This window comes from Emydura macquarii, unplaced genomic scaffold, assembly GCF_026122565.2.
Source record: "Emydura macquarii macquarii isolate MOO-44397 ecotype Brisbane River unplaced genomic scaffold, CSIRO-AGI_Emac_v2 contig_2473, whole genome shotgun sequence".
In the NCBI taxonomy this organism is placed as follows: Eukaryota; Metazoa; Chordata; order Testudines; family Chelidae; genus Emydura; species Emydura macquarii.
This window is the reverse complement of record NW_027132610.1, coordinates 22,306,637-22,333,321: the sequence shown is the minus strand read 5'-3', so window position 1 is coordinate 22,333,321 and position 26,685 is coordinate 22,306,637. Positions and strand designations below refer to the sequence as shown.

Sequence of the window (26,685 nt, the reverse complement as noted above, 5' to 3'; positions counted from 1 at the left end):
TGAAATTTTGTATTTTAAACCAATAACAGCTGAGAGAGGTATTAAAAAATGTATTTCAAAATATTCAGGGGCCCACCGACCATCCGGTGATAACTGGCTGTCTAAACAAGTTAAAGGGCACCGTTACCAAACGGCACGATTTTGATCTGATGGTGGTTTTGATCACTGGCATATTCTGTAATGAAGAATCCTCAATTCAAAACCAGGGGCAAAGAAAGACTGCTGCTGAAGAAAGATGAAACTATGCTCCACTACTGAGCTTTTCGAATAGAAAGGCCAAGCGCCACCTGAAATGGATGCAATTTTCACAAGGGAAGGGTCACTTCTGGCAGAGTGTTCAGAAAAGTGGTTTTAATGGTTCTTAAAATACAAAAGATAGGATTTATTTTTTATTTCTATTCTACTGTCTTTCAAAAAAAATTTCAGTGAAGTACAAAAGTTGAGCCTTTGGTTCACCCTCCAGGACACAGGCATGCTGTCGCAAACGTCAGTTGTCTTCATATTGACTTGCTGGGGTTTCCCATGTCTCCTCATCTATATATTGAATCATCTGTGATGCCTGACCTAAGGCTGCTTTTTTACTCCTAGCTATAAATAAGGCATCTTGTTCTCTCTCTGCTAATTGAAGGTTAGAGCCACAAGAAACATTAGATCCATCAAGTCCATCTGTCAAAAACTCTGCTGCAGTCCCAGAAGCCTGTCCATTCTCAGTTTCAGCTACTGGTTCTGTCTTTAAGTGGAGTCCAAACATGTCATTCCGGATGATGTATCGAACACACTGCAGAATCACATTCCTTTCATGTCGTATGTCTTGGGCTAATAACTGGAATGAAAGAGAGAAAGTGATGCATGTTTCTGTCTCCTACTCAGTAACAGATGCAAACTAAACAAGGTATGGTGGCATAATTAGTTAATTTTAATGTGTTTGCAAGTTGATACAATAGGTTTGCAAGCAAGACCTGGAAACAAAGAGGCAGGAAAAATTATTCTATTAGATTGAATTCAAGACTTAGATCCATGAATTCCACAGTTCTAATCTCAGCTCTACCACTGATTTACTGTGGGGCGATGGCAAAGTCATAATTGCATCTGTAAAATTGCATCTGTAAAATTTCCCAAGGATGCTGCAAAGCTTGTAACAGTGATACAGTGCTTTGGAGGACATGAAGTTTTAATTAATATGTGAACATTTTGACCTTGATTCAGTAAGGCACCTAAAGACGATTGTCCCATTGACGTCAAATAACTCACATGCTTTAGCATTTTGCTGAATCAGGGGGCTATACTTTTATCACTACATTAGAGCTGGATGAATTTGACAATATCCTTTTGAATAAGTTGCCATTCCCAGTTTATCTAGCTAGCAGAGAAAGTTAGTTAATACCTCCATATGCCATTAATTTTTTCCATGAATAAAATACACAAAGTTACTTCATTAGGCTGCTAACACAGCATTATTTCCTTTGAACTACTTCTAATGTTTAGAGAACATTAGCTTACTATTTAAACAAGTTTGAAGACTGTAGAATGTTTTTGGTGTTTTGAATGTTAGGAGTAAATGGACTTTGCTGAGTAAGATGTGAGTATAAAGTAGTCTCAGATTTAACTCCCTATCTGATCATTTACAAGAGGACTGTTGTAAAAAGTTGCACTCAGCTGAACTTGGCATGCAAGATCTGATGAGAAGCAACTTTTTGTTATAAATTTATTTCCAACAAAGAAGTCTATTTAGCCATTTAAAAGTGTGTCTGCTATTCAGAATAGCTTTTTAAAAGAGTTGTAGGCAGTTAGTCCATAAAATGAATTAATTACACTTTTTGATATTTACCAATACATAAAATACTTGGTATGCCTCAAGGCAGTTCAGCTAGTGGAGTTTATTGGAATCAATATATTACACACGCACGCACACACACACAAAAAGAATGGGGCAGTGTAATAACATTCTCATTGCCGTAGCTGGGGTAACTGCAGAATTCACAAGTGGTGGTGGCATGATGCAGCAGATGGGACGCACAATCATCCTTCAATAAAATTTGTTAACTGGCCATCTGTCCCATTATATTTAAACAATATGAGCAACTACATACACGACACCTTTTTATTCTGCTGTATGTAGTGACAGATATAGGAAGAAATGTGACGGGTTTTGTTATCCTCAGTCAGTCTGTATGCTATAAATGTATCTAAACATACACTGCCGTATGTCTGACTATGATAAACATCTTGAAAGTACTGAAGCTGATTTACTGAATGCCAATAGAAAGCTCTGCAGCACTACTAGAAAATCTGCTTTTAAAAAAACCACAATTTCACACAAAGCATTTTCTTTCAACAAGCAAATCCCCTGGGGGACAGATGGACAGGTTTTCTACAGACTTTCTGACTTGGTTCCTCAGAATTTTCACACCACAGCCCACTTCCTATAGTGGCAATCCTCTTCTGGATACCACCCATCACAAACATCCCACTACAATCTACACTTTTCCTGCTACAGCCATAGTGCTTGATGCATGAACAAGGAATGTTAGGACAATATGAAAATGAGAAGACAAAAATAAACATGCTTTACAATTAAATATCTGTTCCAGCCCGCCAGCTAAGATCTCCAGCCTATAAAATATATCTGTGCTCTTTATTCCTTCTCTCTTGGTATAGGACTTTACATTAGTAGCCAGTCCTTTTCTAGGCACAGTTCTTGCTGTTCTCATCCCCATGGTTGCTTTGTAGATTGGTTCCATCCTCAGCATTGCTACACCTCCAATTCCAGTATTGCTTGAAAGGAACCAGGTTTTTTTTTTTTTAAACTTCCTCTGCAGCATGGGGCAAGGATTGTCTTCTAGGATCATCTGGATGTATCTCACCTACTCTAATCCCTGCCACTGCAGGGGTCTGGGGCACTGGTGGCATCTCAGTCACTCCTGTTCTCTGCCTGTGGCACACAGCAATTTAGTACCTGTGATATACTGGAGGTCAGACTAGATGATATAATGGACCCTCCTGGCCTTTAAAGTTTATGAAATGACATTTTAATCACAGTTGAATCTGCACCAAAGAAACGTACAGAGCAATTGTCCAGGACGAAGACAGATTTTTTTTTTGCTTAAGTTTAGATGGTCAGAATAGCCTCTGCATAATTTAGACCCGTCTTCAGCTAGAAAAGTCACAACAGGAAGACTGACTGCTTCAGGTCAAGGAGGTCTTCAACTAAGTCTTCAGAACTCCAGTGATATACAGAGCACTTTGAGAACCACTGAGAATCACATTTCTACATAAAAGAGGCCTGTGTATGCAGGAGGGAATGGGGAAGGAGGAGAAAAGAGGGCTAGATAAGACGCTTGATGGCTCCTGACAACCATTCTAGCCGATTGGAGATAGGTATTGATGGGTTACAAGATCACCATCCAGTCCGTCTCAGCCAGAAGCATGGTGAGCACTCTCTCACTCAACATGGGGCCTCACCTCAGCGGGTTAGAGGGAGGGGAGATGAGAAGGATCAGCTTCAGATCCACATAAAAAGCAAGCAAGATTTATAATGAGATCTTGTTTACAGCAAGAAAAATATATATATTTTTGCCCTCAGTATAGCTTCCCTACTGTGCGATTAAGTTTTCAATTCTGGCTCACCAAAGCAAGCCACCATCTGAACAGTACCTTGGAGTAATCTGTTTACATATTTGTGCAATGTTTTTGCTCAACTGAATGTTCATCCAGTCACTATCTTAAAGGAGCTGCTGCTAATTTAGACAGCTTTATACTGCAGTATGACTCATGTATAGTTAAAGTAAAACCCATGTGTGGCAGGCAGCCATTATTTGAGAGAAGTCCATTACCATTTCCAGCAGTGTTGGACGACGTTTGGGCAGTACGGGGAGCGACTTCTTCCTACGTTTGTCAGAGCCTTTGCAAGGCCTTGTGTTTGTATTTGAGCTCGCTAACGTTGCATTTGTATATTCTGCATGTTCCTTGTGATTTATGCTACTTGGACTTGGAGGGATATTTCGGAGGATAGTCTGATTTTCCTTAAGATCTTTTGCTGCAGTCTTGGCAGGAACTTCTAAAAAAGAAAAAGAACAAAAAGCTGTAAACTCTCAAAGTCCTAAAGGTCTCAATAATAATCATATATCTCATATTCTTTCAGCTCACCTAGTTACTACTACTGGTACTAGCATGCCCTGTTTTAATTATTCTGGAGTTCTACAGAGAAGGGGATCTTATCACCACTCTCATAAGAGAAAACAAGCACGCAGAAGTTATGCGACTTGCCCAATATTAGAGGCAGTATCGGAGAGTGTGGAACAGAACTCGGGTCTCCGTCTTGCAATCAGTCCCATGCGCTAGACATTAGAGCACAAAGTTTCCATTTTATAACCCAGTTTGCAATGAAATACATGGACAAGAAGAATGGCCTGGTGGTTAGGGTGCTAGCCTGTGACTGGAAGACCCAAGTTCAATTCTCTGCTCTGCCCCAGACTTCCTGTATGACCTTGGGCAAGTCACTCAGTCTCTGTGTCTCAGTTCCCCATATGTAAAATGGGTGGTAATAGCACTTATCCTCGATACCCCTGTGAGGAGGTAACTATATTAAAGATTGTGAAGTGCTCAGATATTACGGTAATGGGGACAGTGAAAGGAATGATCTCCACATGAAATAGGAATATGCACTCAATCTCCGAGGACTACAAAAGTCTGGAATCTCTAGTGGTAGCACCCTTATGTGGAAAGTGTTAGACACTTGGAGATTAGCTCAGAGTGTGAGTGACAGCACCTTTCTGGCTCTCTTCACCAAACACAGTTTTAGGGTAAGGATTTTAAGGCTGTTTTCCCCCACAAATACATTTCTGGCAAAAGTTATGCAGCCTATCCAAAAAGAGAATTTATCTCCACCTTTATCTCAGACCAAGGTGGTAGGACAGGGCATCTAACCAGGGGTGGGAGAACAAAACAAGAAAAACACAACACTGTGAACCTGCCACCCTTTGGTGAAACCCTGCAATGTAGTATAAAAGAGCATTATTATTAACAGACAGGCTATGAACTAGATGAATCTAGTCGGATCTTGTAGGCAATTCTGATGTTCTCACCCAGTGAATCCTGGGTGTACAAATGGTACATTGCGGGTGCTACTGCCCTGTAAACAATGAGTGGTCTCTGCTCCAGAGAGCAACAGATGCTCACAGAGTAGCCTAAGTGGAGTCTGTTGGGTTTTCCCTACCCTTCCACTCATCCCACATTACCTTCGTCATCCTCCACTTGGGTCTGTGTTTGCATGCATGACAATGAAAGCAGAGAGTGCTCCAAGCATGACAGCAGAAAACCTTCTCCCACAAGGTACAAAATAGTCTACCTTTAACACACGTATTCCCTCACTGCCTAACAACCTAGAGCGGCAGATCCAAGGCTGCTCTCAATTACAGAGAGTGGCCAGAAACCAGGATGTTTTCCCGCTCATGAATAACCTGGAAGTAAAGCCAGTAATTGTTGTGTTTATGTCTTTGTTAGAGCTAAGAATGCAAGTCTAAAAAAACCCAGCAAATTTACACATTCGTAAATTAGGACTAGACTATGGGAAGAGGGACAGCAGGGCAGAACAGGGACAGAAAGGCAGAAGAGGGCAAGATGGCTACATCACATGCCACCTTCCTTCTCAGACTGATCTTTATACACACAGAGGTCTTTTCTGGTACTCTTTAAATGCTTTTTGCTGTTCACAAGAGGAAGGGAAAAAAGCTTGTTAGGCCCTCAACTCACCCTCTGGCTCATTCTCGCTATCCGACGCACTGCCATAGTTGGCGACCAAAGAACTCAAGGCAGAGGTTACCTGCTTCGGAATGACAGTTAATTCCAACTTTCCATCTTCTGCAGTCACTCCATCCTTGTCCGATTCTGCAAAGAGAGTACCAAGACTTTTCAGTGGTCCTTTATCACTAGGCCTTCTCCTGGAGAATATGCATCTAATACTGGACAAGGTTCTGAACATCATGGCTTGATAAAATGCACTTTACTTTCTTTCCATAAACAAAGAGTTGTGTAAAAAACAATGTATAGCCCTGACAAAGGCTATAGGAGGGGAAAAATGTTTCTCTGAACAAGGACTTGAGCTTTTCTCCATCTTCATACAATGAATTTAACTACAGGCTTTGTGATTAATTGCAAATAGCAGAGAGGAAGAAACTTGTTTAGTCTTCCTGGATGTAGTCTGGTGAGAAATAGATTCAGAAATTAATCTTTTACAAGGGAAAGTTATTTACATTTAAAATTAGAATTTCCAAAGGGGAAGAAATTTTGAGATTGTGAAATCACTCTAAGGGACATTCCAATCAAGCTTATAAGACTATGACAATGAGATATCTGAGAACTTGACTACTTAAAAAAAAATATGTATTTAGCACCACCTGTTTGCATGCTGCTTTAGTGAGTGAAGATCTTACTATCTAAATTGCTCACAACAACATAGAATGTCATGGATCCAAGATACAGGATAAATGGACCAATGAGTTACAAATCGCTGCTATTAGGCAACATGGAAGAATCTACTAAAAGCTCCCAAAGTAAACAATTAAAACCACAGATAGTGTACCATGTGGTGTACCATGTGGTGTACCATGACACACCATATCTTGTGGAGGCATCTCAAATAGCTTTCTGGTTAAATGTCAGCATTTGAGTATAATACAAGTCTGTTCTTTTGTAGTGAACCTACATGGAAATTTTGGGAAAACATATGCAAAACCCTATTGGGAACATTATTAGAAAGGTGTCTGTTGAAACTTTTTGTGGAAGCCTGGTTCAATTACAAGAATTAAAGAAACACTACCTGAAATCAGGATTTTATAATACTTGTATTTGTCCATGTTATTAACCCTACATTAAAGTATTAAACATGAAAATTCAAAAAACTTAGTTTATCACTATTTTTGTTATACTTTTTACATTTCACTCAGTTTAGACAATTAAGTCGTGTTTCACTTTTAGGTTCTCAGTATCCAAAATTTGGTTTCAAACATAAAAGGGACTTCCTTTTTTTTTTTTTTCTAAAAAAACAATTTTATTGTGGAAACGTGTCTACTCCTTTGTTTTGAACCACAGTTTATTTTTACAACAGTTAATTCCAGGCCAAATTTAAGTTAAATATGTCCCTTTAGAACACACGATACCATACACAAATTTCTCCTTGGCAGCATTTCCAAAATGGTGATAAGCAAGAAAACGTTTCAGGATTCTTCTATCAACATTTCCATTCAAAAGGAAGTTCTAATGGAAGTATCGGTACAAGGCTCTTCAGCGAAGCTGGCAGCAACAAATTTATGACCTACTGACCTTTGAATTGCCTTGGCTGTAGTGCAAGAAAGTCGTAACAATGTATTAAGTGGCAAATACAATAGTTGTCAAATATGACAGCACACTCACCGCTGGCATCTTCCAAACCAAGTGTATAGTCTTTGAAAAGACAAATTCTTATCAAATCACCAGTTCTCCTAAAAATCAGTTACCTAGGTGAAGGGTCATTAATTCCCCCAAAAGTAAAAGATTTCTCCTAGCTCCTTCCCTTATCTTACCAGCATCACTATTTGCCAGAATGCCAAGTGGATCCACATCTTTCATACAGGTCTGTACATCTGAAACAGATTGGTTTTCAGGTTCTTTAACAAACATATGGTTTTCTGGTCCATTGGCTGCATTTTGAGCTTTCAGTGAAGATGCATGATCATCTCCATTGCCTTTCTTAAACTTCTTCCAGAATTGACGCTTCTGCTTCCTCTTCTGTTTTCCTTGCCTCCCAGAAGTCTCTTCATCTTGTGGAGCTTGCCACATTCCTTTCATTTTGCTAGAGAAAAGAACATATAAAATTCTTACACAAATTACACTGCACAAACTAAATGTAACTAATAAAGGTAAACAAAAAACCCCAAAACAAAATAAAAAACCTTGTGTCCCATAGCAGTCAAGAGATTAGAGGAATATTTATTCTTCAATACAACATCTTTCAACTCTTCCTGCCTTATATTGCTCTGCCCTGCTTCAATACATTAGGGGGTATGCAGAGTTCTTCCACGGGATACATCAACTCATCTAGATATTTGCCTAGTTCTACAACAGGCTACATAAAAACCACTAGCGAAGTCAATACAAACTAAAATTTCATATAGATAATTACTTGTTTATACTCCTCTATATACTATACACTGAAATGTAAGTACAGTATTTATATTCCAATTGATTTATTTTATAATTATATGATAAATGAGAAAGTAAGCAATTTTTCAGTAATAGCGTGCTAAGATGCTTTTGTATTTTTAGGTCTGATTTTGTAAGCAAATAGTTCTTATGTGAGGTGAAACTTGGTGGTACACAAGACAAATCAGACTCCTGAAATGGGTACAATAGTCTGGAAAGGTTGAGAGCCACTGCTCTAGTCCACCAGCTTCACTATATTAGCTGACAAATGCAGTTTACTAGAAGAGCTATCTACAAGTGCTTTATTTGGGGTTAATAAGCCTCATTTAGCTATTGGCACAATGAGCTGAGACATGATGGAAGGAAAAGGAAGCTAGGTTGGACACAAAAATGAGAAAAGACTAGAAAGAAAGTGAGAGAGGTGGAGAAACACACACTATCATAGGGGTGGGACAGGGTATGAGCTTGGTGAAAAAAGAACTAAACTAGGCAAGCTCCTTCGTCCCCAGCACAGAGTCCTAGATTTTTCCTTTCATATTACGAAGTCAACATTATCTTCATTCATAGAAATAAGGCCATCAAAAGCAGAAAAATAGAAGAGAAAGCATCTGTCATCAGCATACATCCATTACTAAAGTCTCCTCAGTTTTAGAATATACTGCTGCTAGTTTCAGGGAGAAATTTTTGCCCTTAGTATGGTATTTCAAAAATGGTCAGGCATTAGAAAGGTTCCTCTAATGCACTCTGTGTATACAACTGTTGGAGAGAGGGTACTGAATAAAATGAGCCATTTGGTCCACTCTGGTATGGGAGTTTCTGTGTTAATATAATAGTTTGGAGGTGCAGTTAAACTCTTGTCAAAACAATCCAGGATGCAGCGCTGCTTCCCCCACCCTCTTCCCCCATGCTGTTTTTTTACTCCCCAGATCGCCATTGCTGCAGGCACATGGAACCAGCTGAACTATGCTCTCATTTTGACCATGACAAATACATCGCAGCTTATCCTGGATTACTTTAGAACTGTATGCTGTTTGTCTTTTACGCTCCTCCTAATGCCCCCTGTATATTGTTTGCCTTTGATTTTCATTCTACAGGTGTCTATAGAATGAAAGATAAATAACAATGGAGTCAGTTAGTATGTTAATACAGTGATACAAATGTTTCCATTTCACTGATGCAAAGCATGATATAATGTATCTACATGTAGCACTGTGAATAAACTCTTAAGAAAGTATCAATTTCCATGATTGACCACTGAAACAATGTAGCAAAGAATTTCCTCTCACTGCTGGCATTTAAAAAGCATTCACCATGCCGGGAGGGGGTGGGTGGTGAAATCTTTCAAAGGGACAAACTTTAAAGGGCTAAACTTCCAAAGGGACACATCTTAAAGGGACAAACTGCAAAGGGCTTGCTGGGCAGTTAAAACACATTCACCAGGCGGGGAGAGGGGGTGAAATTTTCAAACCCTTAAAAGGGACAAACTGCAAAGGGCTTGGTGTGTGTGTGTGTGTTGGGGGGGAGGGGTGATCACAGCTTGGATTTTAAATCCATTCACCGCAGGAAATGAAGATTTAAATCTTCCCAGGGCTGTTTTGGGAGAGGTACTGAAATGGGGCATCATGGGATACAGTCTTGAGGCCAATTAATTCAAATTAAGTCCCATTATGTCCACAGTCACACTAATGCGCTTCAGGTGCTAATCCACTTGCAGAGGTGGTTTTATTAATTCGATTTTAAAGGCTCCTTAATTTGAATTAACAATACGCAAGTGTAGACACAGGAGTAATTAATTCGAATTAAGGGACTTTAATTTGAATTAAGCCACCAGTGTAGACCAGGCCTTATTTCACAGGTTAAGGGATGCTGTGATGCTGGAGGTGCTCTCTTTTGACCAAGATATAAAACCAAGGTCCTGACCACTTTAGAAGTGCTCAGGGTATTTAGTGACCACAAGAACCGGAATCAGATGTCCCTGTCAAACACCAATTTGGAAACTGCATTCTGCCCTCATCTGCTAGTTTGCTTAGAAAATGCATTCTTCACTTTCTGTTCAGAACTATGGCATTACTGTGCAGTATTAACCAGCTACTACATTCCACCCTGCAGGTAGCTGCATTTAAGTGATAGGTGAAGTGGTCATTCTGTAATCTCTAATCTACTACACAGGGATGTTGAGAATTAACATTTGTAAAGCACTTCAGAGGGCCAGAATTCCAGAGTGCTACAGAAGAATTAACTACCGAATGCTTTTTAAAAATCTTACTTTGCTATTTGCCTCAATAGGACAGCTTCCAGAAGCAAGCTGAATTCTGCCACACACCATCAGTAAATTTGCAAGATAAGCATCAGTTCCAGATTCTTATCATTGATATTCAAAGCAGAAATTACAGCTTTTTGGACAGCAGATTGAGTTTACAGTGCTAGCACTTAGGAAAGAGTGGGTTTTTGTTGTTATTTTTAAGAAAGCTGGGGTTATAGAGTGGGTCACTGAGTGAGAACAAACGGGAAACACTTTAGGCAATTTTTCTGATCAGTTTTCTGACCAGAAGTAAGAGACTTAAGTAGAATTCCTGAGTGACATCTAAGTGCTGCTGTTGAGACATAGCTCACTAATGAAGCCACATGCATCATAACAAATTACTAAGTACCACTGATTTTGTTACTTTGACAGACAAGGCTCACTTTTACCTCTAGTTACTCAACAAGCAGGAGAGTCCCTCGGTGTCTGATTTCATGCATACAGCTTTTAAATACACAACTAGTACTGAGACTCAAGCATTTGTTAACATGCCCTGCAATTTCACACACACCCTCCCCCCCAAAAAAAGGAGCTTATTCCTTTAAAAGCAGGGAGCTTTGCTATGGGCCAGAAGAGATGAGTAAAGGCAATCAGATACCACCAGATACCACCAGTGGCAGGAGTGGTTTCTGAAACTTCATCTACATTAAGAATATTTGCAACAGTGGACATTAGCAAATTAGTTTACACTGGTATAAGCTCTACTTCACATTTGAACAGCCCATCTATAATAGGGATTTGCACTGGAGTAACCAAATCTATGTAGTCACATTGATGCAAGATTTTTTTAGCATAGACAAGGCTCAAGCCCACTTTGCCACAGCAGAGTGATCCACAGAGAGGCAGGAAGGAGTCTGACATAATGAACTGGGACCATTCCTGTTGCCCCCATTCAGCTCCTCTGGTCTACTAAGCCAAACCCGAGAGGTTTGGGAGATTATAACACCTTTAAAAAAACCAAACCCTTTCTGTAGCAGTGTTCAAGTCAAGACTCTGAGGAAGCTCGACATGAGGCAGAAAGTATGCAAAAGGTGGGGAGGGAAGGAGGAAAAGAGCAGAGGCCACACACGTGGAGGTATGGAGGAAGGAAAAAAATAAATCAAGAGTACATGAGGGAAGTGAGCAAATAAAATCCAAGAAGGAACAAAAACCAACCCCAGAATAATGGCAGAGGAGAAAGAAATCAAGATGAGGCAGGGTAGAAGAGAGAAAAATAAGAGTATTAAAGGTACTTTCAGGTACCAAAGCAGTTTACAGTGATTAGACAGCTTAGAAACTCAGAAATATCATTCCTTCTTAAGTTTGTTATTGCTCTGACCCTACCATTTGAAATAATGAAGGTGTGTGTGGGGGGAGGGAGAGAAATACAATCTATAACCATAAACCAACTCTCTCTTTTTTGGGGGGTTTTCTCCCCCTTCTCTTGCATAAGGGAGGCGGGAGGTAGTGAATTACACCAGTCAGATTCAGACAGGAGGCAAAGTCACACAATGTAACTTCTTTTTCAGTAACCCAGCCTCTATTACTTTAACCTAATGGCTATTCTACATCTTTTTTTCCTTAAACAAACCAGAAAGTGGAACTCAGCAAGCACATCAAAGATGCAAACTTATTGTTTCAACTGTCCACTGTAGAGTACTGTGAACACTGTATTAAATCTGGTGGGTTAAATGAAGGATATAAATGCACTTAAATTATAAAAACATACAACGAAAATTACAAGTATTTGCACAATAGGGTAAAAAGAATTAAAGACAGTATTTCTGCACTAATTACTGGAGTGAATGAAATTGTCGGAGGAACCTTACCCAAACTGTGGAGTAGTCAGCACTTCTCCTCTGTCCTCTTTTTCTATCTGTAATGCTTTCTTCTTTTCAATGTTTGCCAACGTAGGAAAGTTTCTAGAGCAAAAAAATATATTATATATTTGTTTTTAAAAATGCTTTACTCCCCTGACAATGAACAGCACTGGAAAGAGTTAGTCGCGCATACAAAAATGAAACCTCAAAATCAAGCTCTATCGTCTATGACAAAGTCTACTCTCTATGACAATTTAGGATTATGCTAATTGCTGTGACAAACTCTACCTTCTATGACAGTTTAGGATTATGCTAATTGCTAGTTTTAACTGTCTTAAAGGCACAATGTAGGTTTAGCAAGATAGTCTCATCCTCCATGTGAAAGGGTTTCTGCTTCTCAGTCTCACTGAAGTTGGGTTTTGAGAAGAAAAAACAAACAACAAACAGTGGTTCACCAAAAATGCCTCGGGATGCATACTCAGCCACTACATTTTCAGTATCATTGCTCTGTAAAGCGCTGTGAGTCAGCAAAGAGAAAGGCTCTAGAGAGAGCGCGCCTATTTTATTTATATATGTAAATGTATTCTGTTCTTTAGGAGAGTAATTCAGGTCATTAATATTTTATAAGTCTATTCAGATGGAAGAATGAAAAGCTTAGAACAGCTACCCCTATATAGTTATCAAAAACAACAATCTTCAAAACTAAACATTTAGTCTTATCACATTCAGTTTCCTTTTATTTTATAACAGCAAAGTTAATTGCTAAAAAGTTAGACTGATACAAGACAACCTGAAGGACAATGATGGAAAAAGCAAAAGTGGTTTCTGAAAACCCTGCCTTGAACAGAAACTCTGGTATTAGGTTTTCATAGATCATGCTTAGATTCACTTTTTTCCACAGATTCCAAGGCCAAAAGGATCACCGTAATCATCTAGTCTAACTTCCAAACCATAGGGATGATTTGGGGAAGTTCTATTTGAACTACAGACCCTTTTTTAGAGAAGCATCAAGTCTTGATTTTAAAATTGCCAATGATGGAGAATCCACCAAAACCCTTGGTAAGTGGTTCTAATGTTAATTACTGTCACTTACGTACACCTCATTGTCCATCTGAATTTGCCTAGCTTCAACTTCCAGCCATCGGATCTCATTATATCTTTGCTAGATTGATGAGCCATTCAAAACACATTTATGGTGCCATTTATTTTATTGTAGAGAGATCATTTTTTTTTTTAAAAAAAAATCTAAAAAAGTATTGATTGGTAATAGGATACAGAGCCTGATACCTTCAAGTAGCCAGTTCATGTGCAGCCTATGTTGCTAGTCACCAGAAGTTACAATATGATGGCTATTCAGTAGCCCAGAGGTCCCTAAAATGTGGGGCACACCCATGGAGGAAACTTCAGGGAAGCATGGTGGGGCCCAGCCCAGCCCCCATGGGGTCAGGAAAGAAGTGCCACCCAACCCTGCTCTCATCTCTGCTCTATCCCTGCCCCCCGACCGCAGCATCAGCCTCAGCTCCTGGCTGGCCCCGTTCAGCCCCAGCGCTATGGCTGCAGCTCCAGCCCCCGCCCTGGACACAGCTCAGGGTCTGGCTCCCGGCCCCTGACTGTGGCTTTGGCGCCACTCCCAGCCTCGGCTACTGACTGCGGCTCCTGGGGGGCAAAGGGGTGTGGAGCAGGCACTACCCCAAAAGTTTGGGGACCACTGCAGTAGCTTATACACAGAGTAGACAACGTTAATCCAGTCTCTAGTGGGGAGGTGCCCACACTGCAAAAACTATGGTCACAATTGGCTTCTTTGTTGGTAGAGAGGCCATGAGATGAAAAAGCATAGATAACTACATGCTTACGGAGGCAGTTCTTCCAGGTCAGGGCTGAGGTACATTTTTGGGAAAATTTAATTTTTGCACATGCTGTACAGATTTTAAGAACTTCAGGGCCCAAGGTTATCCACAAACTATCCAAACTACAGAAAAATAAAATCAGTTAGAATAATTGATTTTTAGCCATATTGATTGGTCTCGTTAGGTAGCTATAGGACTTTATAGATCAGAGCCACCACCTTCATTACACTCAGAATGAAAAAGCAGCTAGTGTAGTACCTGGAAGATTGGCATAACATGGTTCCTGAAGCCAATACTGTTTAACAGGAAGTCAGCCATCTTTGGCCACATCTATAGTTTCAAGTGGTCTTCAAGGGCAGCCCCCCAAGTTGAGTGCGCTACACTAATTTAATGTAGAAATCATAAAGGCATAAATTACCATGAGGAGGTCAGGATAACAAGAAGATGTTTCATATACTTAGCAAGGTGCTATTGAAAAGAAGCTCTTGGCCACCTGTGACTCCAGGAGCAGACAGTGATGTCCAGCAACATCCCTAAATTATAAGCTTCTTGGTCAAAGGACAGACAACAAGCTACATAATCAAAGAGAGAATCAAATTTCCATGAACTCAAAATAACTCAACCACCAGCCTCACTTCTGTGTTATGCAGATGGAGCCTTAGCCACTTCCTCTCACCCTAGTTCTAATGTTGGCCAAGAAGTGGGAATGCACTGATGAAACAGAGTTTGGTCTCATCTACATGCCAATGACACTACAGCCCATACTACCTCAATAACTCCCTTGATGGCCTCACATATACATTCAACATGGGAAAGCGGGGGAAGTGGAGGGAAATGGGGCAAAACAAAGGCTGTAGAATCCTGCCCGTGACATTTTCAGGGCAATCTTTCAGAGAAGCAATTGCCCTAAGCCAACTCTTGTGACCTTTGAGGATTTGTCTTTCCAAATGTTATCTTAATTAGGGTTTTACCACGGTAGCTAAGGCAGTTCTACCACATGATAGCAGGTTAGAAAGTTGTGGTATGTCGTACATTCCCCACTAGTGTTTACTTTAACCTGTTAACACAAAAATGGGATGGGAGAAAAAGGGAAGTAAGGGAAAACAAGATCAGAAGGAGATGGTCAGCCAACGCAAACTCTACTGTACTTAGGTGCAAGGATTCCAGATATACTTCAGAGTTGCCTTGCTACAACCTTCACAATCTTTTCCCAAGAAGAGATGGCTAGAGAAAGGATAGTTCAACACCTTATGGGCCAAATGGAATACACAGGTTTCAGTGTGAAGGAGTACTTCCCATATAAAGGAAGCAACATGAGAACAATGCACTCCGCAACAATAAGGAACACAAAACATATCACGGTGAATAATACTCCTTAATCTGGCTCTCTCCCTGCACTCTTCTGCCAAAACAACAAGCGAGAGGAAAAATTCAAGAAACTTTTCCACATTCTGGAGGGGAATATACAAATGAGATTTACTAGCTTTAATCAGTAAAGTCTACATCAGAGCCCTCTACTAGCTGCCTGCATTGTCTGTGAAAACAGAGGCCTCGAAAAGCACCACCACCCATATCTGACTAACTTTAGGTTTCTTACCAAGCCTCAAGACAACCCAAACAGTCTCAGGACTTTCAATGGAACAGCAAAAGTGCTAAGTCCATAGTCACCAGAACAATTAAAGTGACATTTCCTAGATTAAAATAGTTCTGGCTGAGCAGGCTAAGAAAGGAGGAAAGTGTCAATTTTCCTATTGCAGGTCGGTATGCATCCTTAGCGTAGGTTCATTCTCACTAATAGGTTTTAGTAGGACACATTTTTGGAGCCTTAGCATAGAAATGAACACAATTGCCATCTATTTATGAGCTCACCAATCATGACTTTAAAAAAATCCCTTCTTAATTACCACAGGGACTTTCAGAAAAAATGTTTTTCTAATATCACAAACCCAAACTGCATAACAGCTCAGACTCCCTCTGGTGTTCCCTTTTCATTACAATGCAATGTTACCTGTGACTCAGAGGTTCAGTCTGAAACTGTTACTTTAGTGGAGGCCCAATTACTGCTTCACAAAAGCTACCATTTTTCAGGATATTAATAGAACATCCTCATTTTATAAAGAGTAACAGAAGTGACCAAGCTAGTTATTTTACACCTATGTATTATAAATAAGATGCCCACACAGGCAAGAAAGCACTGAAATAAACCACGTAACTACACCACCTAGTGGACTTGTTTTAGAAGGTTGTAACAACCATTCTTAGTTCCACAGCCTTACTCCTATTCGTTATGGCTCATCAAGAAGCCCGTTTTTCCAAGTATTTTTCTATGGCAACTTTATACAAAGTTTCTGCAGTAACTTAGTCTTAATGTCATATTGCAAGTATCTGCACAAACATACTGAGAGTTATAAAACTTTGAGACCTTGAACAATTCAGGTATAAAATACTTAATCAGTAAAGATTTACTTAGAATTAACGGTAGACACCTCTATATTTGACTCAAATTCAACAAGAAAATAAATCGTTCAGTTTTACTTTATAAAAAGTGAATTGTTTTTGCAGGGTACCTACAAATTTGCCAATGTCCTTACTCAACCTAGCTCATAGTATTTCCCTTGGCTGATAGGTTCTAGTATAGAATGTTTATACACACATAAACCTAGAACTTTTCCAGTGACTAGGTAGCTAGCTAGAACATGGAAATTGAGAGCTGGGCAACAGGTGTTTGGCTTTACAGGCATACCTCATTGGAGAGGCGTTTAGAAACACAGAAACTGTCATACAAGATCAAACCTGAGCTCTATCTAGAAGAGGATCCTGTCCCCAATGGCCAGCACTTAATGCTTCAGAGGAAGGGGTAAGCACTGTGCAGTAGGAAGAGGTGGGATAGTCTGCCCCTGACATCAGTTCTCATCCTAATCTCTAATAGTAAAATATTTTAATAACCCTTTCACAGAATTTATTAATTACTTCCTCTTAAAAAATCTATTTTAATTTGTTTTTTGAAACATAAATCATACAAGAGAAGAAAGAACATTAATGCTGCATTAGCGCCTAGACACCAACCAGGTAAGGGTCCCATCATGCCTCGCACTGTAGAAACATAGTGACAGTCCCTGCCTCAAATAGTTTACAATCTGAAAGATGGAGAAGGAAGTGTTACAGTCTATCTTTAGAAGCTGGAAAAGAGAAGCCCTCATTCTAAGGGAATACAATGAAGTAATATCATTGCTAAAACTTTTTTTTGGTGCTGTTTCAAAACACCACAGCACATGTAAGGAGGTCACCACACAGTAAGCACACTAACTCTAGTCTCTCTCCCTAAACAGGACAGAAACTCAGTAGCCGCTACTTCACTGGACAGAAGACCTTGAAGTTAGTTCCCATAATGACCTGTTTCAAAGACAAGGTGCAGTTCCATGCACAAGAAATGTCTTCAATGAATTCTTTTGGGTATCTCCAATCCAATCAACTTTCAACTACCCTAAAACACTAGATTTTTACTTGGGGTTATCCTAGTGCCACATAAATCAGTCATGGGCGATAGATTTAAAGATATTTTTGTTTTCTGAACTCTGCAACGCTTATTGGGGTTATTACAGAATGGGGGTTTCTAGAAGCTCTGCTGAAAAAGAAAGCCAGTTTGCTATGAAACCAAGTTCCAGTAAGATGAAAGTGGGCCAAGAAACCCCTTTTGAACTGCTTTAGTATAAGGAGGAAGCTTCGGTACCTACACCAACTAACAGTCATTGAAGTTACCATCAGACAGAAGTCAAGCTTGTTTTTTCCCCATTAACTGTGGCAGAACAAACACAGGCATATAATACATGGCTCAGGGTCCACATAATTGGTCTCTATTTTAAAAGGCACTCTTCAGACTACCATGAATTAAAAAAAAACTGAACTGGTAATAGAATAGTCAAATTGACTGTCCAGTGCTGTTGATGTAACAGAACATTTCCACAGATTGGGCTAAAAATTGCTATTATCACCGTGGGAAAATTTTACTCCATGGTGGTGATTTGTTTTTTTCCATGACTCTATTAGCACTTCACCACAAGATGGTCCTTAAGCCAAAAACAACTATTTCCTAGCATGTATTCAATTAGTTTGCTTGTGACAACCTGTTCAGGATGACCATTATGAAGCAAGACTTCATTCACACACCCTGCAAGCAATGTGTATCAGGATTATAATCAAGACTACACTGAAAATAGATAAACCACTTGTATGTTTCCATACAAAATTAATTAATGCAAAGTCAAAGTCGAGCCTTATGTAGGTTCCTCAGTTGCTCCATCATTAAGGTTATTTTGCTTTTTCTGCTTAATGTGGGGTTTAAATACTTTACATGAACAGGAAACCTTGCACGGATTGCTCCCAAAACGAGTTCATTAAGGGGCACAAACATCAATTTTTTAACTTGTTTTTTTTTAAATAAAAGGAAGATAATCTGATAAACCTGTTCACACACAAAGTGGCAACACACTTGAAGGGTATGGCTACACATCATTTTGGAGCCTGTGGGAGCAGCCTCTGAGCCCCAGGCTAGTGGGGCTTGTGCTAGCTCTCTACATATAGCTGTGTAGACAGAGTTTTGAAGTTGCAGCTTGGGCTGGAGTCGGGTGCTGAAACTGGAGTTGGAAGGTGGGCTGGGCTTCAGAGTCCAAGTTTCAAAGAACTGTCTATTTTCAGACTGTCAAGCCAGGCTGGAAAGCTCACTCCTGTTTACTCCAAAATGCTGTGTAGACGTATTCTAATTACCACCCACCAGCACGTTAGGCTACAAGTCACATTTAATACCAAGCTTCTTCGTTGTAACTGTTTTCTTTCAAAAGAGCACTGCATCTTTGCAAAGAAGTTCCATTCTCCAATGCTCTCTCCCTGGCTCAACTCCCATCTTGGTTCCTCTGCTCCTCTCTGCAGCCATCCTGCCTCCCTAGCAACTTATCTCTGCCACCCTGTGTCTCTGGCGAGTCTTTACCAGTCCCTTGCCCTAACTGACTCCTACCTCCCCTGACATTCTTCCCCCCCTAGCTTTCCAGAAACCCCATGGTTTGCCAGCATGACTTGCCAGCTAAGATGATGGAAAGGTCTGTCAGACCACAGATTTTCCTAGAAAAGTTACTCCTTCTGTAGTAGAGATACACAGTCCCTTTCTCAGACAAGCTTGTTACCAGGCCTCCCTCTCTCCCTGCTATGACAGAGACAAACCGGGAGAGAGAGGCTTGGAGGCAGTATCCCCACAAGCAGAGCTTGTAGATCCACCACAGATAAGGCAAGATCTCCACGTGGCAAACCTCTTTTGATTCACTAGGGGCGAGTCCTGAATTGACAGACTTCGGCAGGTTTAACAACAGACTGTGCAGGCAATTCTCAGTATGTCTCCAGAAGGAGACACAAGAGAGCCATGTGGGGCAGCAGAAAGCACAGAGGCAGAGCAATGGGTTTCTCCGCACCCCCCCTGGCCAGCCTACCCACCAGTCCCCAGCCCAGTAACTCGATCCCAATGCTCACCTTTTCTCCCCAGTCCCCTGGTACCCCTTTCATCCTATATCAAATCCACTGATCCATTCCGCACAGAAAGGTTGTTTATGCTTACTTTGTTTTATTGCAGGATTTTAATGTTAGTAAATCTGAATAAAGAAATCCTCAGTATGGATATTACACTTGTTTTAAAGGGAGAAGCAGTTCTGGGCACACAGGAAGTTCTGTAGAACATGAAAGAGCTACAGTTCCGTGCACAAGAGATGTCTTCAATGAACTCTTTCGGGTATCTCCAATCCAAGCAATGGCCAGGCCTATTCTTATGCAATCTAATAAGATCATAGTCCATAGCAATATGACTGCAAGAAGGAGCCAGTTGTTTCTGAAGCCATTACAAAGAGATGGACAGTAATAAAACCCACATGGCAGCAGGGGCCACCAATGGTGGTGTCTCTGAGCCACAGGGTCCCTGTCGCCCATCCTGACTCACAGCAATGTGGCCCACATGGCTCTGAGCCACGGAGTCCCTAACACCGGCAGTGGCTTGGAGCCAGGGGCCCCCGTCACCTGCTCTGGATGACAACAGCACAGCCGGTGGGTTGGAGCCACAGGGGCTTGGAGACCCAGGGTGCCCATTGCCTGCCCACGCTGACAGCAATGGGGCACCCGGCAGTTTGGATCTCCGGGTTCCCCCCGTCGCCTTTGGTGGCCAGGTGCTGCAGGGTCCCAGCTTGCAGTACCGGACTCCCCACACAGCAGCGCCAAGCTCTGGGGCCTCTGGCACCTGCAGCTCCAGCCGCAGGGCCCCTGCCACCTGCTCTGGCTCACTGCACCCACGACACCGAGTGATGGAGTCCCTGCCACCGATGATGGCTCAGAGCTAGGAGTCCCCACTGCCCGCCCTGGCTGACAACAAGGTGGCTGGCAGGCTGGAGTCACTGAGTTGCTGCCACCGCCATGGACTCAGAGCCACAGGGTCCCAGCCTGACAACAACAAAGCCCCCCAGCAGCGGCTCGGAGATGGGGGTCCCCGCAGCCACTGAGAGCTGCCACTCTCCCCCACCCCGAGAGCTCTGGGACCATCGGAGAGCTCCACGGCCCTCAGAAGTGGACAACTTCCGCCCCATTCCCCATATTATGGGGCGGAAGCTGAAAAGAATAATTTCATAGAGATCTCTGGAAGTCATGGAATCTGTGACTTCTGTGACAAAAGTCTTATCCTTACAGATGTGCAACTGGTTACTCCTATAGTGAATTAACCACAGAATAATCTTATACATCAGCTTAATCTCTTATACCTTTTGATTTAAAGTGCTTTAGACTATTATAAATGGGAAAAGGTTTTTTATAGCAGAAGGAGGTACTGAGCAACACTCATCCTGAATAAAGGCTCTTTATGAATTAGCAGAGCTTGCTGTAGGATAGTCAAAAGATACAGGTTAGAAACAATGTTAGGTACAAAAATGTGAAGTCTACTGAAATTACTTGTCAAATTCTGGAAGTTTGCACCCAATCAAGCATACTATTAGCTGTGGTTAGTATACCATTTTCAGAGGTTCACACCTTCATTATTTCAGATGCAAACTATTTCCAATTTCATCCAGCACACATGCCTAATTTCTGGAATTGGAGCTTTAAGCATGGCATGTACAAGCAGTACGAGTTATCTAAAGACAAAATAATGCATCTTAAAGACTGAGGCATATTCTTTTCTTGCTGGTGCAACATGAATGTTTTTTCCCCAAGCATTTAAAAAAGAAATTCATTTAAGAGCTAGGAAACCCAAGGGAAAAGTGCAATGGAGTGATGAGAGGTTTTGGAATTGAAAGCCTCTTACAACTTAAACTATACAGTCTCTGAAGCTTACTCACTTTTTTCTTTCCTCTCTCCATTTAGCAATCTCCTCTGGAGTATCTAATTGTATTCTTTTAGCACCAGGAGCATGCATCTAGGGAGGACAAGTTTTCAGAAGCATTACAAAAAGTGACTGAATATTCCCTCTATGCAATTACACAAAACTCTGCAAGTTTTTAAACTCAGACATTGTTGGAGTTGCGTGTAGCAACAGAAAATGAAAAGACTAAAAATGACATGATGATTTTCATTTCTATTACGTTGTCTTTTACATACTTTTCAAGATTAATATGAGATTGAGAGTCAGTTTTAGTGCTGAGACTGGACTTTGTCATTCCAGAGAGATATCAAATGCCTTAAAAGAGCCAAAGGAGAAGCTAATAATCAATTCTGCTGTTTTCATGAACTCAATTTTTGAAGTAGTTTGCGGTACCTACATTCTTCCAGTGAATCTGAACCAACTTCTCATGTGCACTGAAACCGCAACCATCTTCTGCACACTGCAAGAAAAGGAAAAAAAACTCCAACACTATTTGAATGGAAATATGCAGATAAGAAGAGTCAAGACATAACCAACTTATTTTTAACTACATTGCATACCACTCCATATTAGATCACTTTCCAGAATAGTGAAACAAATCAACTACCAACATAGTCTCAGTTACTCACAGAGCTTTAAACATGTAAAAAGCTGAAGTAACAAGGACTACAGCATTAACAATTTCAAAAAAAAGACATTCACAGTTACTAAGTGGTCTAAGCGTAATACATTATGTTTACTATGTTTCTACATCATCATCTCTGGAGTCCGCAAAAAAAAAAAAAAAAAAACCCACACACCTCTGGAACTAGTTTCATTGCTACTGCCTAGGTAGAGGACAGAGTTCAAAGTAGCATGCCCCTCAATATCAGTGGGTTGCTTTCTTTTTACTCTTTGCAACAGCGTGGTGAATTTTTAATATGTTTCACATATAGCACCTTCCATCTGAGGATTTCACAGTACTTCACAGCTGTTAATGAATCAAAGCTCACAGTACTCCTGTAAGCATAGGTATTATCACCATTTCACAGATGAGGAAATGGAAGCAGAGAGAGGCTGAATGATTTGGCCAAGATTAAACTTTATTCTGTGGTAGAACTATGAACAGAATGCAGAACTGCCAGCTCCCCATCACATACATTAAACCACAAGGCCATACTTCCTTTACAGACTTTTAAGGATGGTTAAGTGCAAAATCTCTACTCCCCACTGTACTCATTTACAATGACTGAATACATCTTAGGATTCGGAATGCAACAGTTTATAGCAATGAATATCTTCCATAATTTCATGCAGAACCTGTGCAGTACACTGGGGCAGCTGGCATGTGATAATTACTCTTAGCCCCATCATAAGACTTGCCCAAATTGGACACCTTGTATTCCATTCTGTTCTAAGGCGGGAGACCTCCACATTTCAGATTGGATGCAAACAGCACAGCCACACTACCAACACCTCTTAGGTTCATGCTGTACTAGATACCTACATGTGGACAAAGGAAGGCCAACAGTGTCACCCCAGAAAACTTCAATAATTCATGCAAAATTGTATGACTTTTTCTTAAATTCTGGATAGTTTCAACTATTGACTACCGATTTAACATTTACAATTATAAATCAAAGACGAACATGGTCAGCATCCCAATGCCTCTGAGTTCAAGCAGAATTTATGTAGTCAGTTAGGGCTTCAGTTTTACATCTGAATCAAATAAGCATACCCACAGCAGCACAGTCAGTCCTTGTACTATTTGGAGTCAATAGAGGAGATGACTTCAAAGAAAGTGCCTCCTACCAATACTTCCTGTAGCATACGACTCTCCCTTGGTGATATCCCGTTCAAGCATTGACTGGGTGCCAAGCCTACTTGGGTTATGAAATCACAGGCCAAAATGGTATGGCTGTAAATGGTAAAAATAAGTTGTTTTATAAGACAAAACTTTCCCACCTAATTAAACTAACCTGTGTATGCTGTGCAACATGTTCATCATATTTTTCTTGGTTTTTATAGCCACGATCACAAGTATCACAATAATGAGAGAAAACTGGTTCTTTTTTTCTTTTGTTCTGTTAAAAAGAGTGACACAGTTATGTTCATTTCTTCAAGAAATAAGTTACACTTTATAAAATAATTTTAATGTCTTCATTAAGCATACTGGTTTCTATTTAAAATAAAGTTGGAGTTTCAATAATCAAAACATTTGATACATAGTCTAGATTGAAAAATGACTAAGAAAGAAAATTAAATTATTGTGTTCCATGTCTCTCAGTTTCCAACTCAAATGTGCTCAGTTTACAAGTAACATTCTATCTACTGTTACCACTGCCAACATAGCCTGAGCTCTAGAGTGTCAAAATGGATTCATTTCCTGAAATAAAGGTTCCTTCAAGGTCAGTATGTCTCAACAATAAAATCAAGTGCACCATGTACGAGTTAAGTACATTGATTAGAACATCCCTACCTTGAATAGTTCCAGGACTTGCAGACTTGTCTCACCATGGAATGCTCTCCATTATAACAGAATGGTTAACATGTTACAATATATGGTGTCAGGCTGGTTGGATTCGGGGGGGATGATTTATTATATTGTTTGACATCAGTATGTCAAAATCATAATAATTTATGTGAGATATGCCATGTCAGGTACTGTTAGAAAGGCTATAATGTGCTAAGTAAGATGATGATGTTTATGTTCATGTATTATGTGTGTAATGGAAGTTATGGATATGTTTGTTACATCAGTATTTCAAATTGTGCTGTTGGAGTAACAACTCAGACAATAGCAGGCTTAATGGCCCATTGAGACATTCATAGGTGCAAGAGGCCCAGGGGGAGAAGCCAGGGATATACCTGATGAGTCACCAGGACTTGCTCATATGACTCTGGACTCCATTTTGGTTCCTGTGAAATTCCACAAGCAGCATGGCAAATGCCAGAGGACATAAAAGGCAGAGGCCCGGGGTCCATTTTGTCTTCAGTTGGGTTCAGCCACCTATCTACCTCTGGATCAAGTCATATGCAACTGAAGCTGTGAAACAAAGGACTGAGACCCATCCAGGTACTGGATGTATACCAGAGGGACTATACAAGCTTGCTAACTCCACAATTCTCCTAAAAACCTGATATATATGGACTTTCAAATCATTTCTATGTATCTGATTGCTTTAATCCTTCAACATTTCTCTTATTGTTTGTTCCTTTCTTTTTATAATAAACCTTTAGTTTTAGTTACTAAAGGATCAGCTAGCAGCATGGTATTTTGGGTAAGATCCAAACTTATATTGACCTGGTACTGTGGAACCTTTTTGGTAAAGAGCATAGAGTTTAAATCACTGGTCTCTTTACTGGACCTAGTGGCTGATTGGGGGCCAGAGACTGAAATTTAGTAAAGGGGGCTGTGTGTATTTGTGTACTAGCTTCTTGATAACTGGTCTGGGGGATCAGAAGCACAGTTTGTGGTTGGTTCGGAAGTCTGACTTCAGTGTCACCCACCAGTGTTGAGAGAATCTGCTCTCCTTTTGTAGCCTGCCCTAACGTTGGCATTTTCAGGTGGCTGCCCTAGGCATGGAAGGGTCACATATGGTTATAACACAATCCTAACTGGTGTGGTAAGACAGAGTTCTGTATCCCAGAAGTACAACTGAGGCACTAAGCTCCACTTAATAGCTATAATAAGTACCTTTTGCTTGTAGTTTCCACCTGGAGAATGTTTAAAAAAGGCAGGTGCTTGTTCAGCTTGCCATTCTTGGGTAAAATGGTAATTTCCACCTTCAAAAAAATAAATTACAAGAAAAATAGAATTACACACAGCTGTTTGAATACTTTCTTTGATATTATGTTTGAAAAAAGCAGTGCACTCTAAATAACCGAAAGTCTTGTACGACACTATTTGTTTCATACCCCAGGGCATCCTGTACATCATTGTTGAGAACACTAAGGATCTCCCTTATTCTATCAATCCTTTAATTTTAAGGCAGTTTTTTGTGTGTGTGTGTGTGTTACCACTTGAAAAGAAAAAAGCTTTAAAATACTGATTTATTATTATTTACAAGTGCAGATAACACAGGGTTTTTTTTTTGTTGTTGTTGGTATTTTCAATGACATCATTAACATGGCAAATCCGAAAGGGAGGCAGCCTCCTTGGAAATATATTATCGCCTCACCAAAGCTTTGACAAATAAAAGGCAAAAACCTGGTCTTAAATGTCAGAGTTGGGTAGCTCGGCAAGGAGCGTAGGAACTACCCACATCCTTCTTTTAGTCATAAACAAGAAGTAGCCAGCCCTATAAGAAAAAAAGCAACCACTGAAGTAGATCCACAAGCCAGAGTGCACGTGAGTGCAGCATGCAGGACCAGTCAGTCCCCGCTCCTGAGAGAGGCAGGTGGGGAGAAACCCAGGAGGGCGGATACTGGGGAGCGGGCACTCGCCACCCGGGGGGGGGACGGGGGTCTGTTCTTTGGGAGAACCGGGAAACGGGAAATCCCGGGCCTAGCTACCAAAGGCTCTCCCGTCTGCCCCCGCGGGAGTTGGGGGTCTCTCTTACCTGGGTGCGAGGCTGGCGGCCGCTCCCCGTATCCCGGCGGCGGCTGGTACCAGGCGTTAGGCGGCAGATAATCGCCAGGCGGCGGCGCCCAGAAGCCGGGGTCCCAGGCGGGGGGCCCCGAAGGCGGGCAGAACACGGGGGGCCCGAGCCCGGGGGGCGGCGGCGGGTACCAGGCGAACGGATTCATGTCAGGCCCGAAAAAACCCACCCCTCCGGCGCGACTCCAGCCACCCGCGCTGCTGCTGCTGCTGCCAGTCCCGCCGACGGCTGCCTCTGCTGCCTCCACATGGGGGCACACACAGGAGACCACCGCATTACGCGTCACTTCCGGCACACAAGTGTCAACACACGCCGCCTAAAGACCGGATACAGAAACCCGCTGGGGCCTCTAGCTGGGCGACGTCATCGGACAGCGCCGGAAGGGCCTTGGGGGTCCATCAGCCGCTTGTGCGCCGGCGGGTTTTTTTTCCCCTTGGGTAGCCGGGGTTGTTACGCAACACGCATGCGCCTCCCGTCGTGGTTGGTTGCCTGGCCGGTGGGGGTTGTGCCATGGCCCGAGAGCTGATGGGGCCGGCGCTGCCCCCGGGCTTTGCGCGCTATGCCGAGGCGGACCCGGATGAGGACTTCAGCCAGGGTG

The 26,685-nt window shown here is 41.3% G+C and overlaps 2 protein-coding genes across 4 annotated transcripts in view; one reads left to right on the top strand and one right to left on the bottom strand.

Moving 5' to 3' along the window:
- Positions 1–331: 331 nt before the first annotated feature.
- NUFIP1 (nuclear FMR1 interacting protein 1) lies at positions 332–26,685 on the bottom strand. The gene is made up of 10 exons (XM_067563147.1): positions 26,049–26,685; positions 25,184–25,272; positions 23,466–23,570; positions 21,905–21,967; positions 21,485–21,561; positions 12,289–12,381; positions 7,560–7,828; positions 5,752–5,886; positions 3,834–4,057; positions 332–823 (listed from the first exon to the last, which is right to left on the bottom strand). The coding sequence occupies exons 1-10, from the start codon at positions 26,233–26,235 to the stop codon at positions 488–490; spliced, it is 1,578 nt and encodes a 525-aa protein (XP_067419248.1). The 5' UTR covers positions 26,236–26,685; the 3' UTR covers positions 332–487.
- Positions 26,494–26,685, top strand: part of GPALPP1 (GPALPP motifs containing 1) — a 32,047-nt gene continuing 31,855 nt past the window's right edge. For 2 of the 3 annotated variants that reach the window (XM_067563150.1, XM_067563148.1), the window contains exon 1: positions 26,495–26,682. In XM_067563150.1, coding sequence (XP_067419251.1) covers positions 26,598–26,682 — 85 coding nt within the window. In that variant the 5' untranslated portion in view covers positions 26,495–26,597. Of the gene's footprint in view, positions 26,683–26,685 lie in introns of all 3 variants that reach the window. The other variant, XM_067563149.1, reaches the window with a different exon arrangement.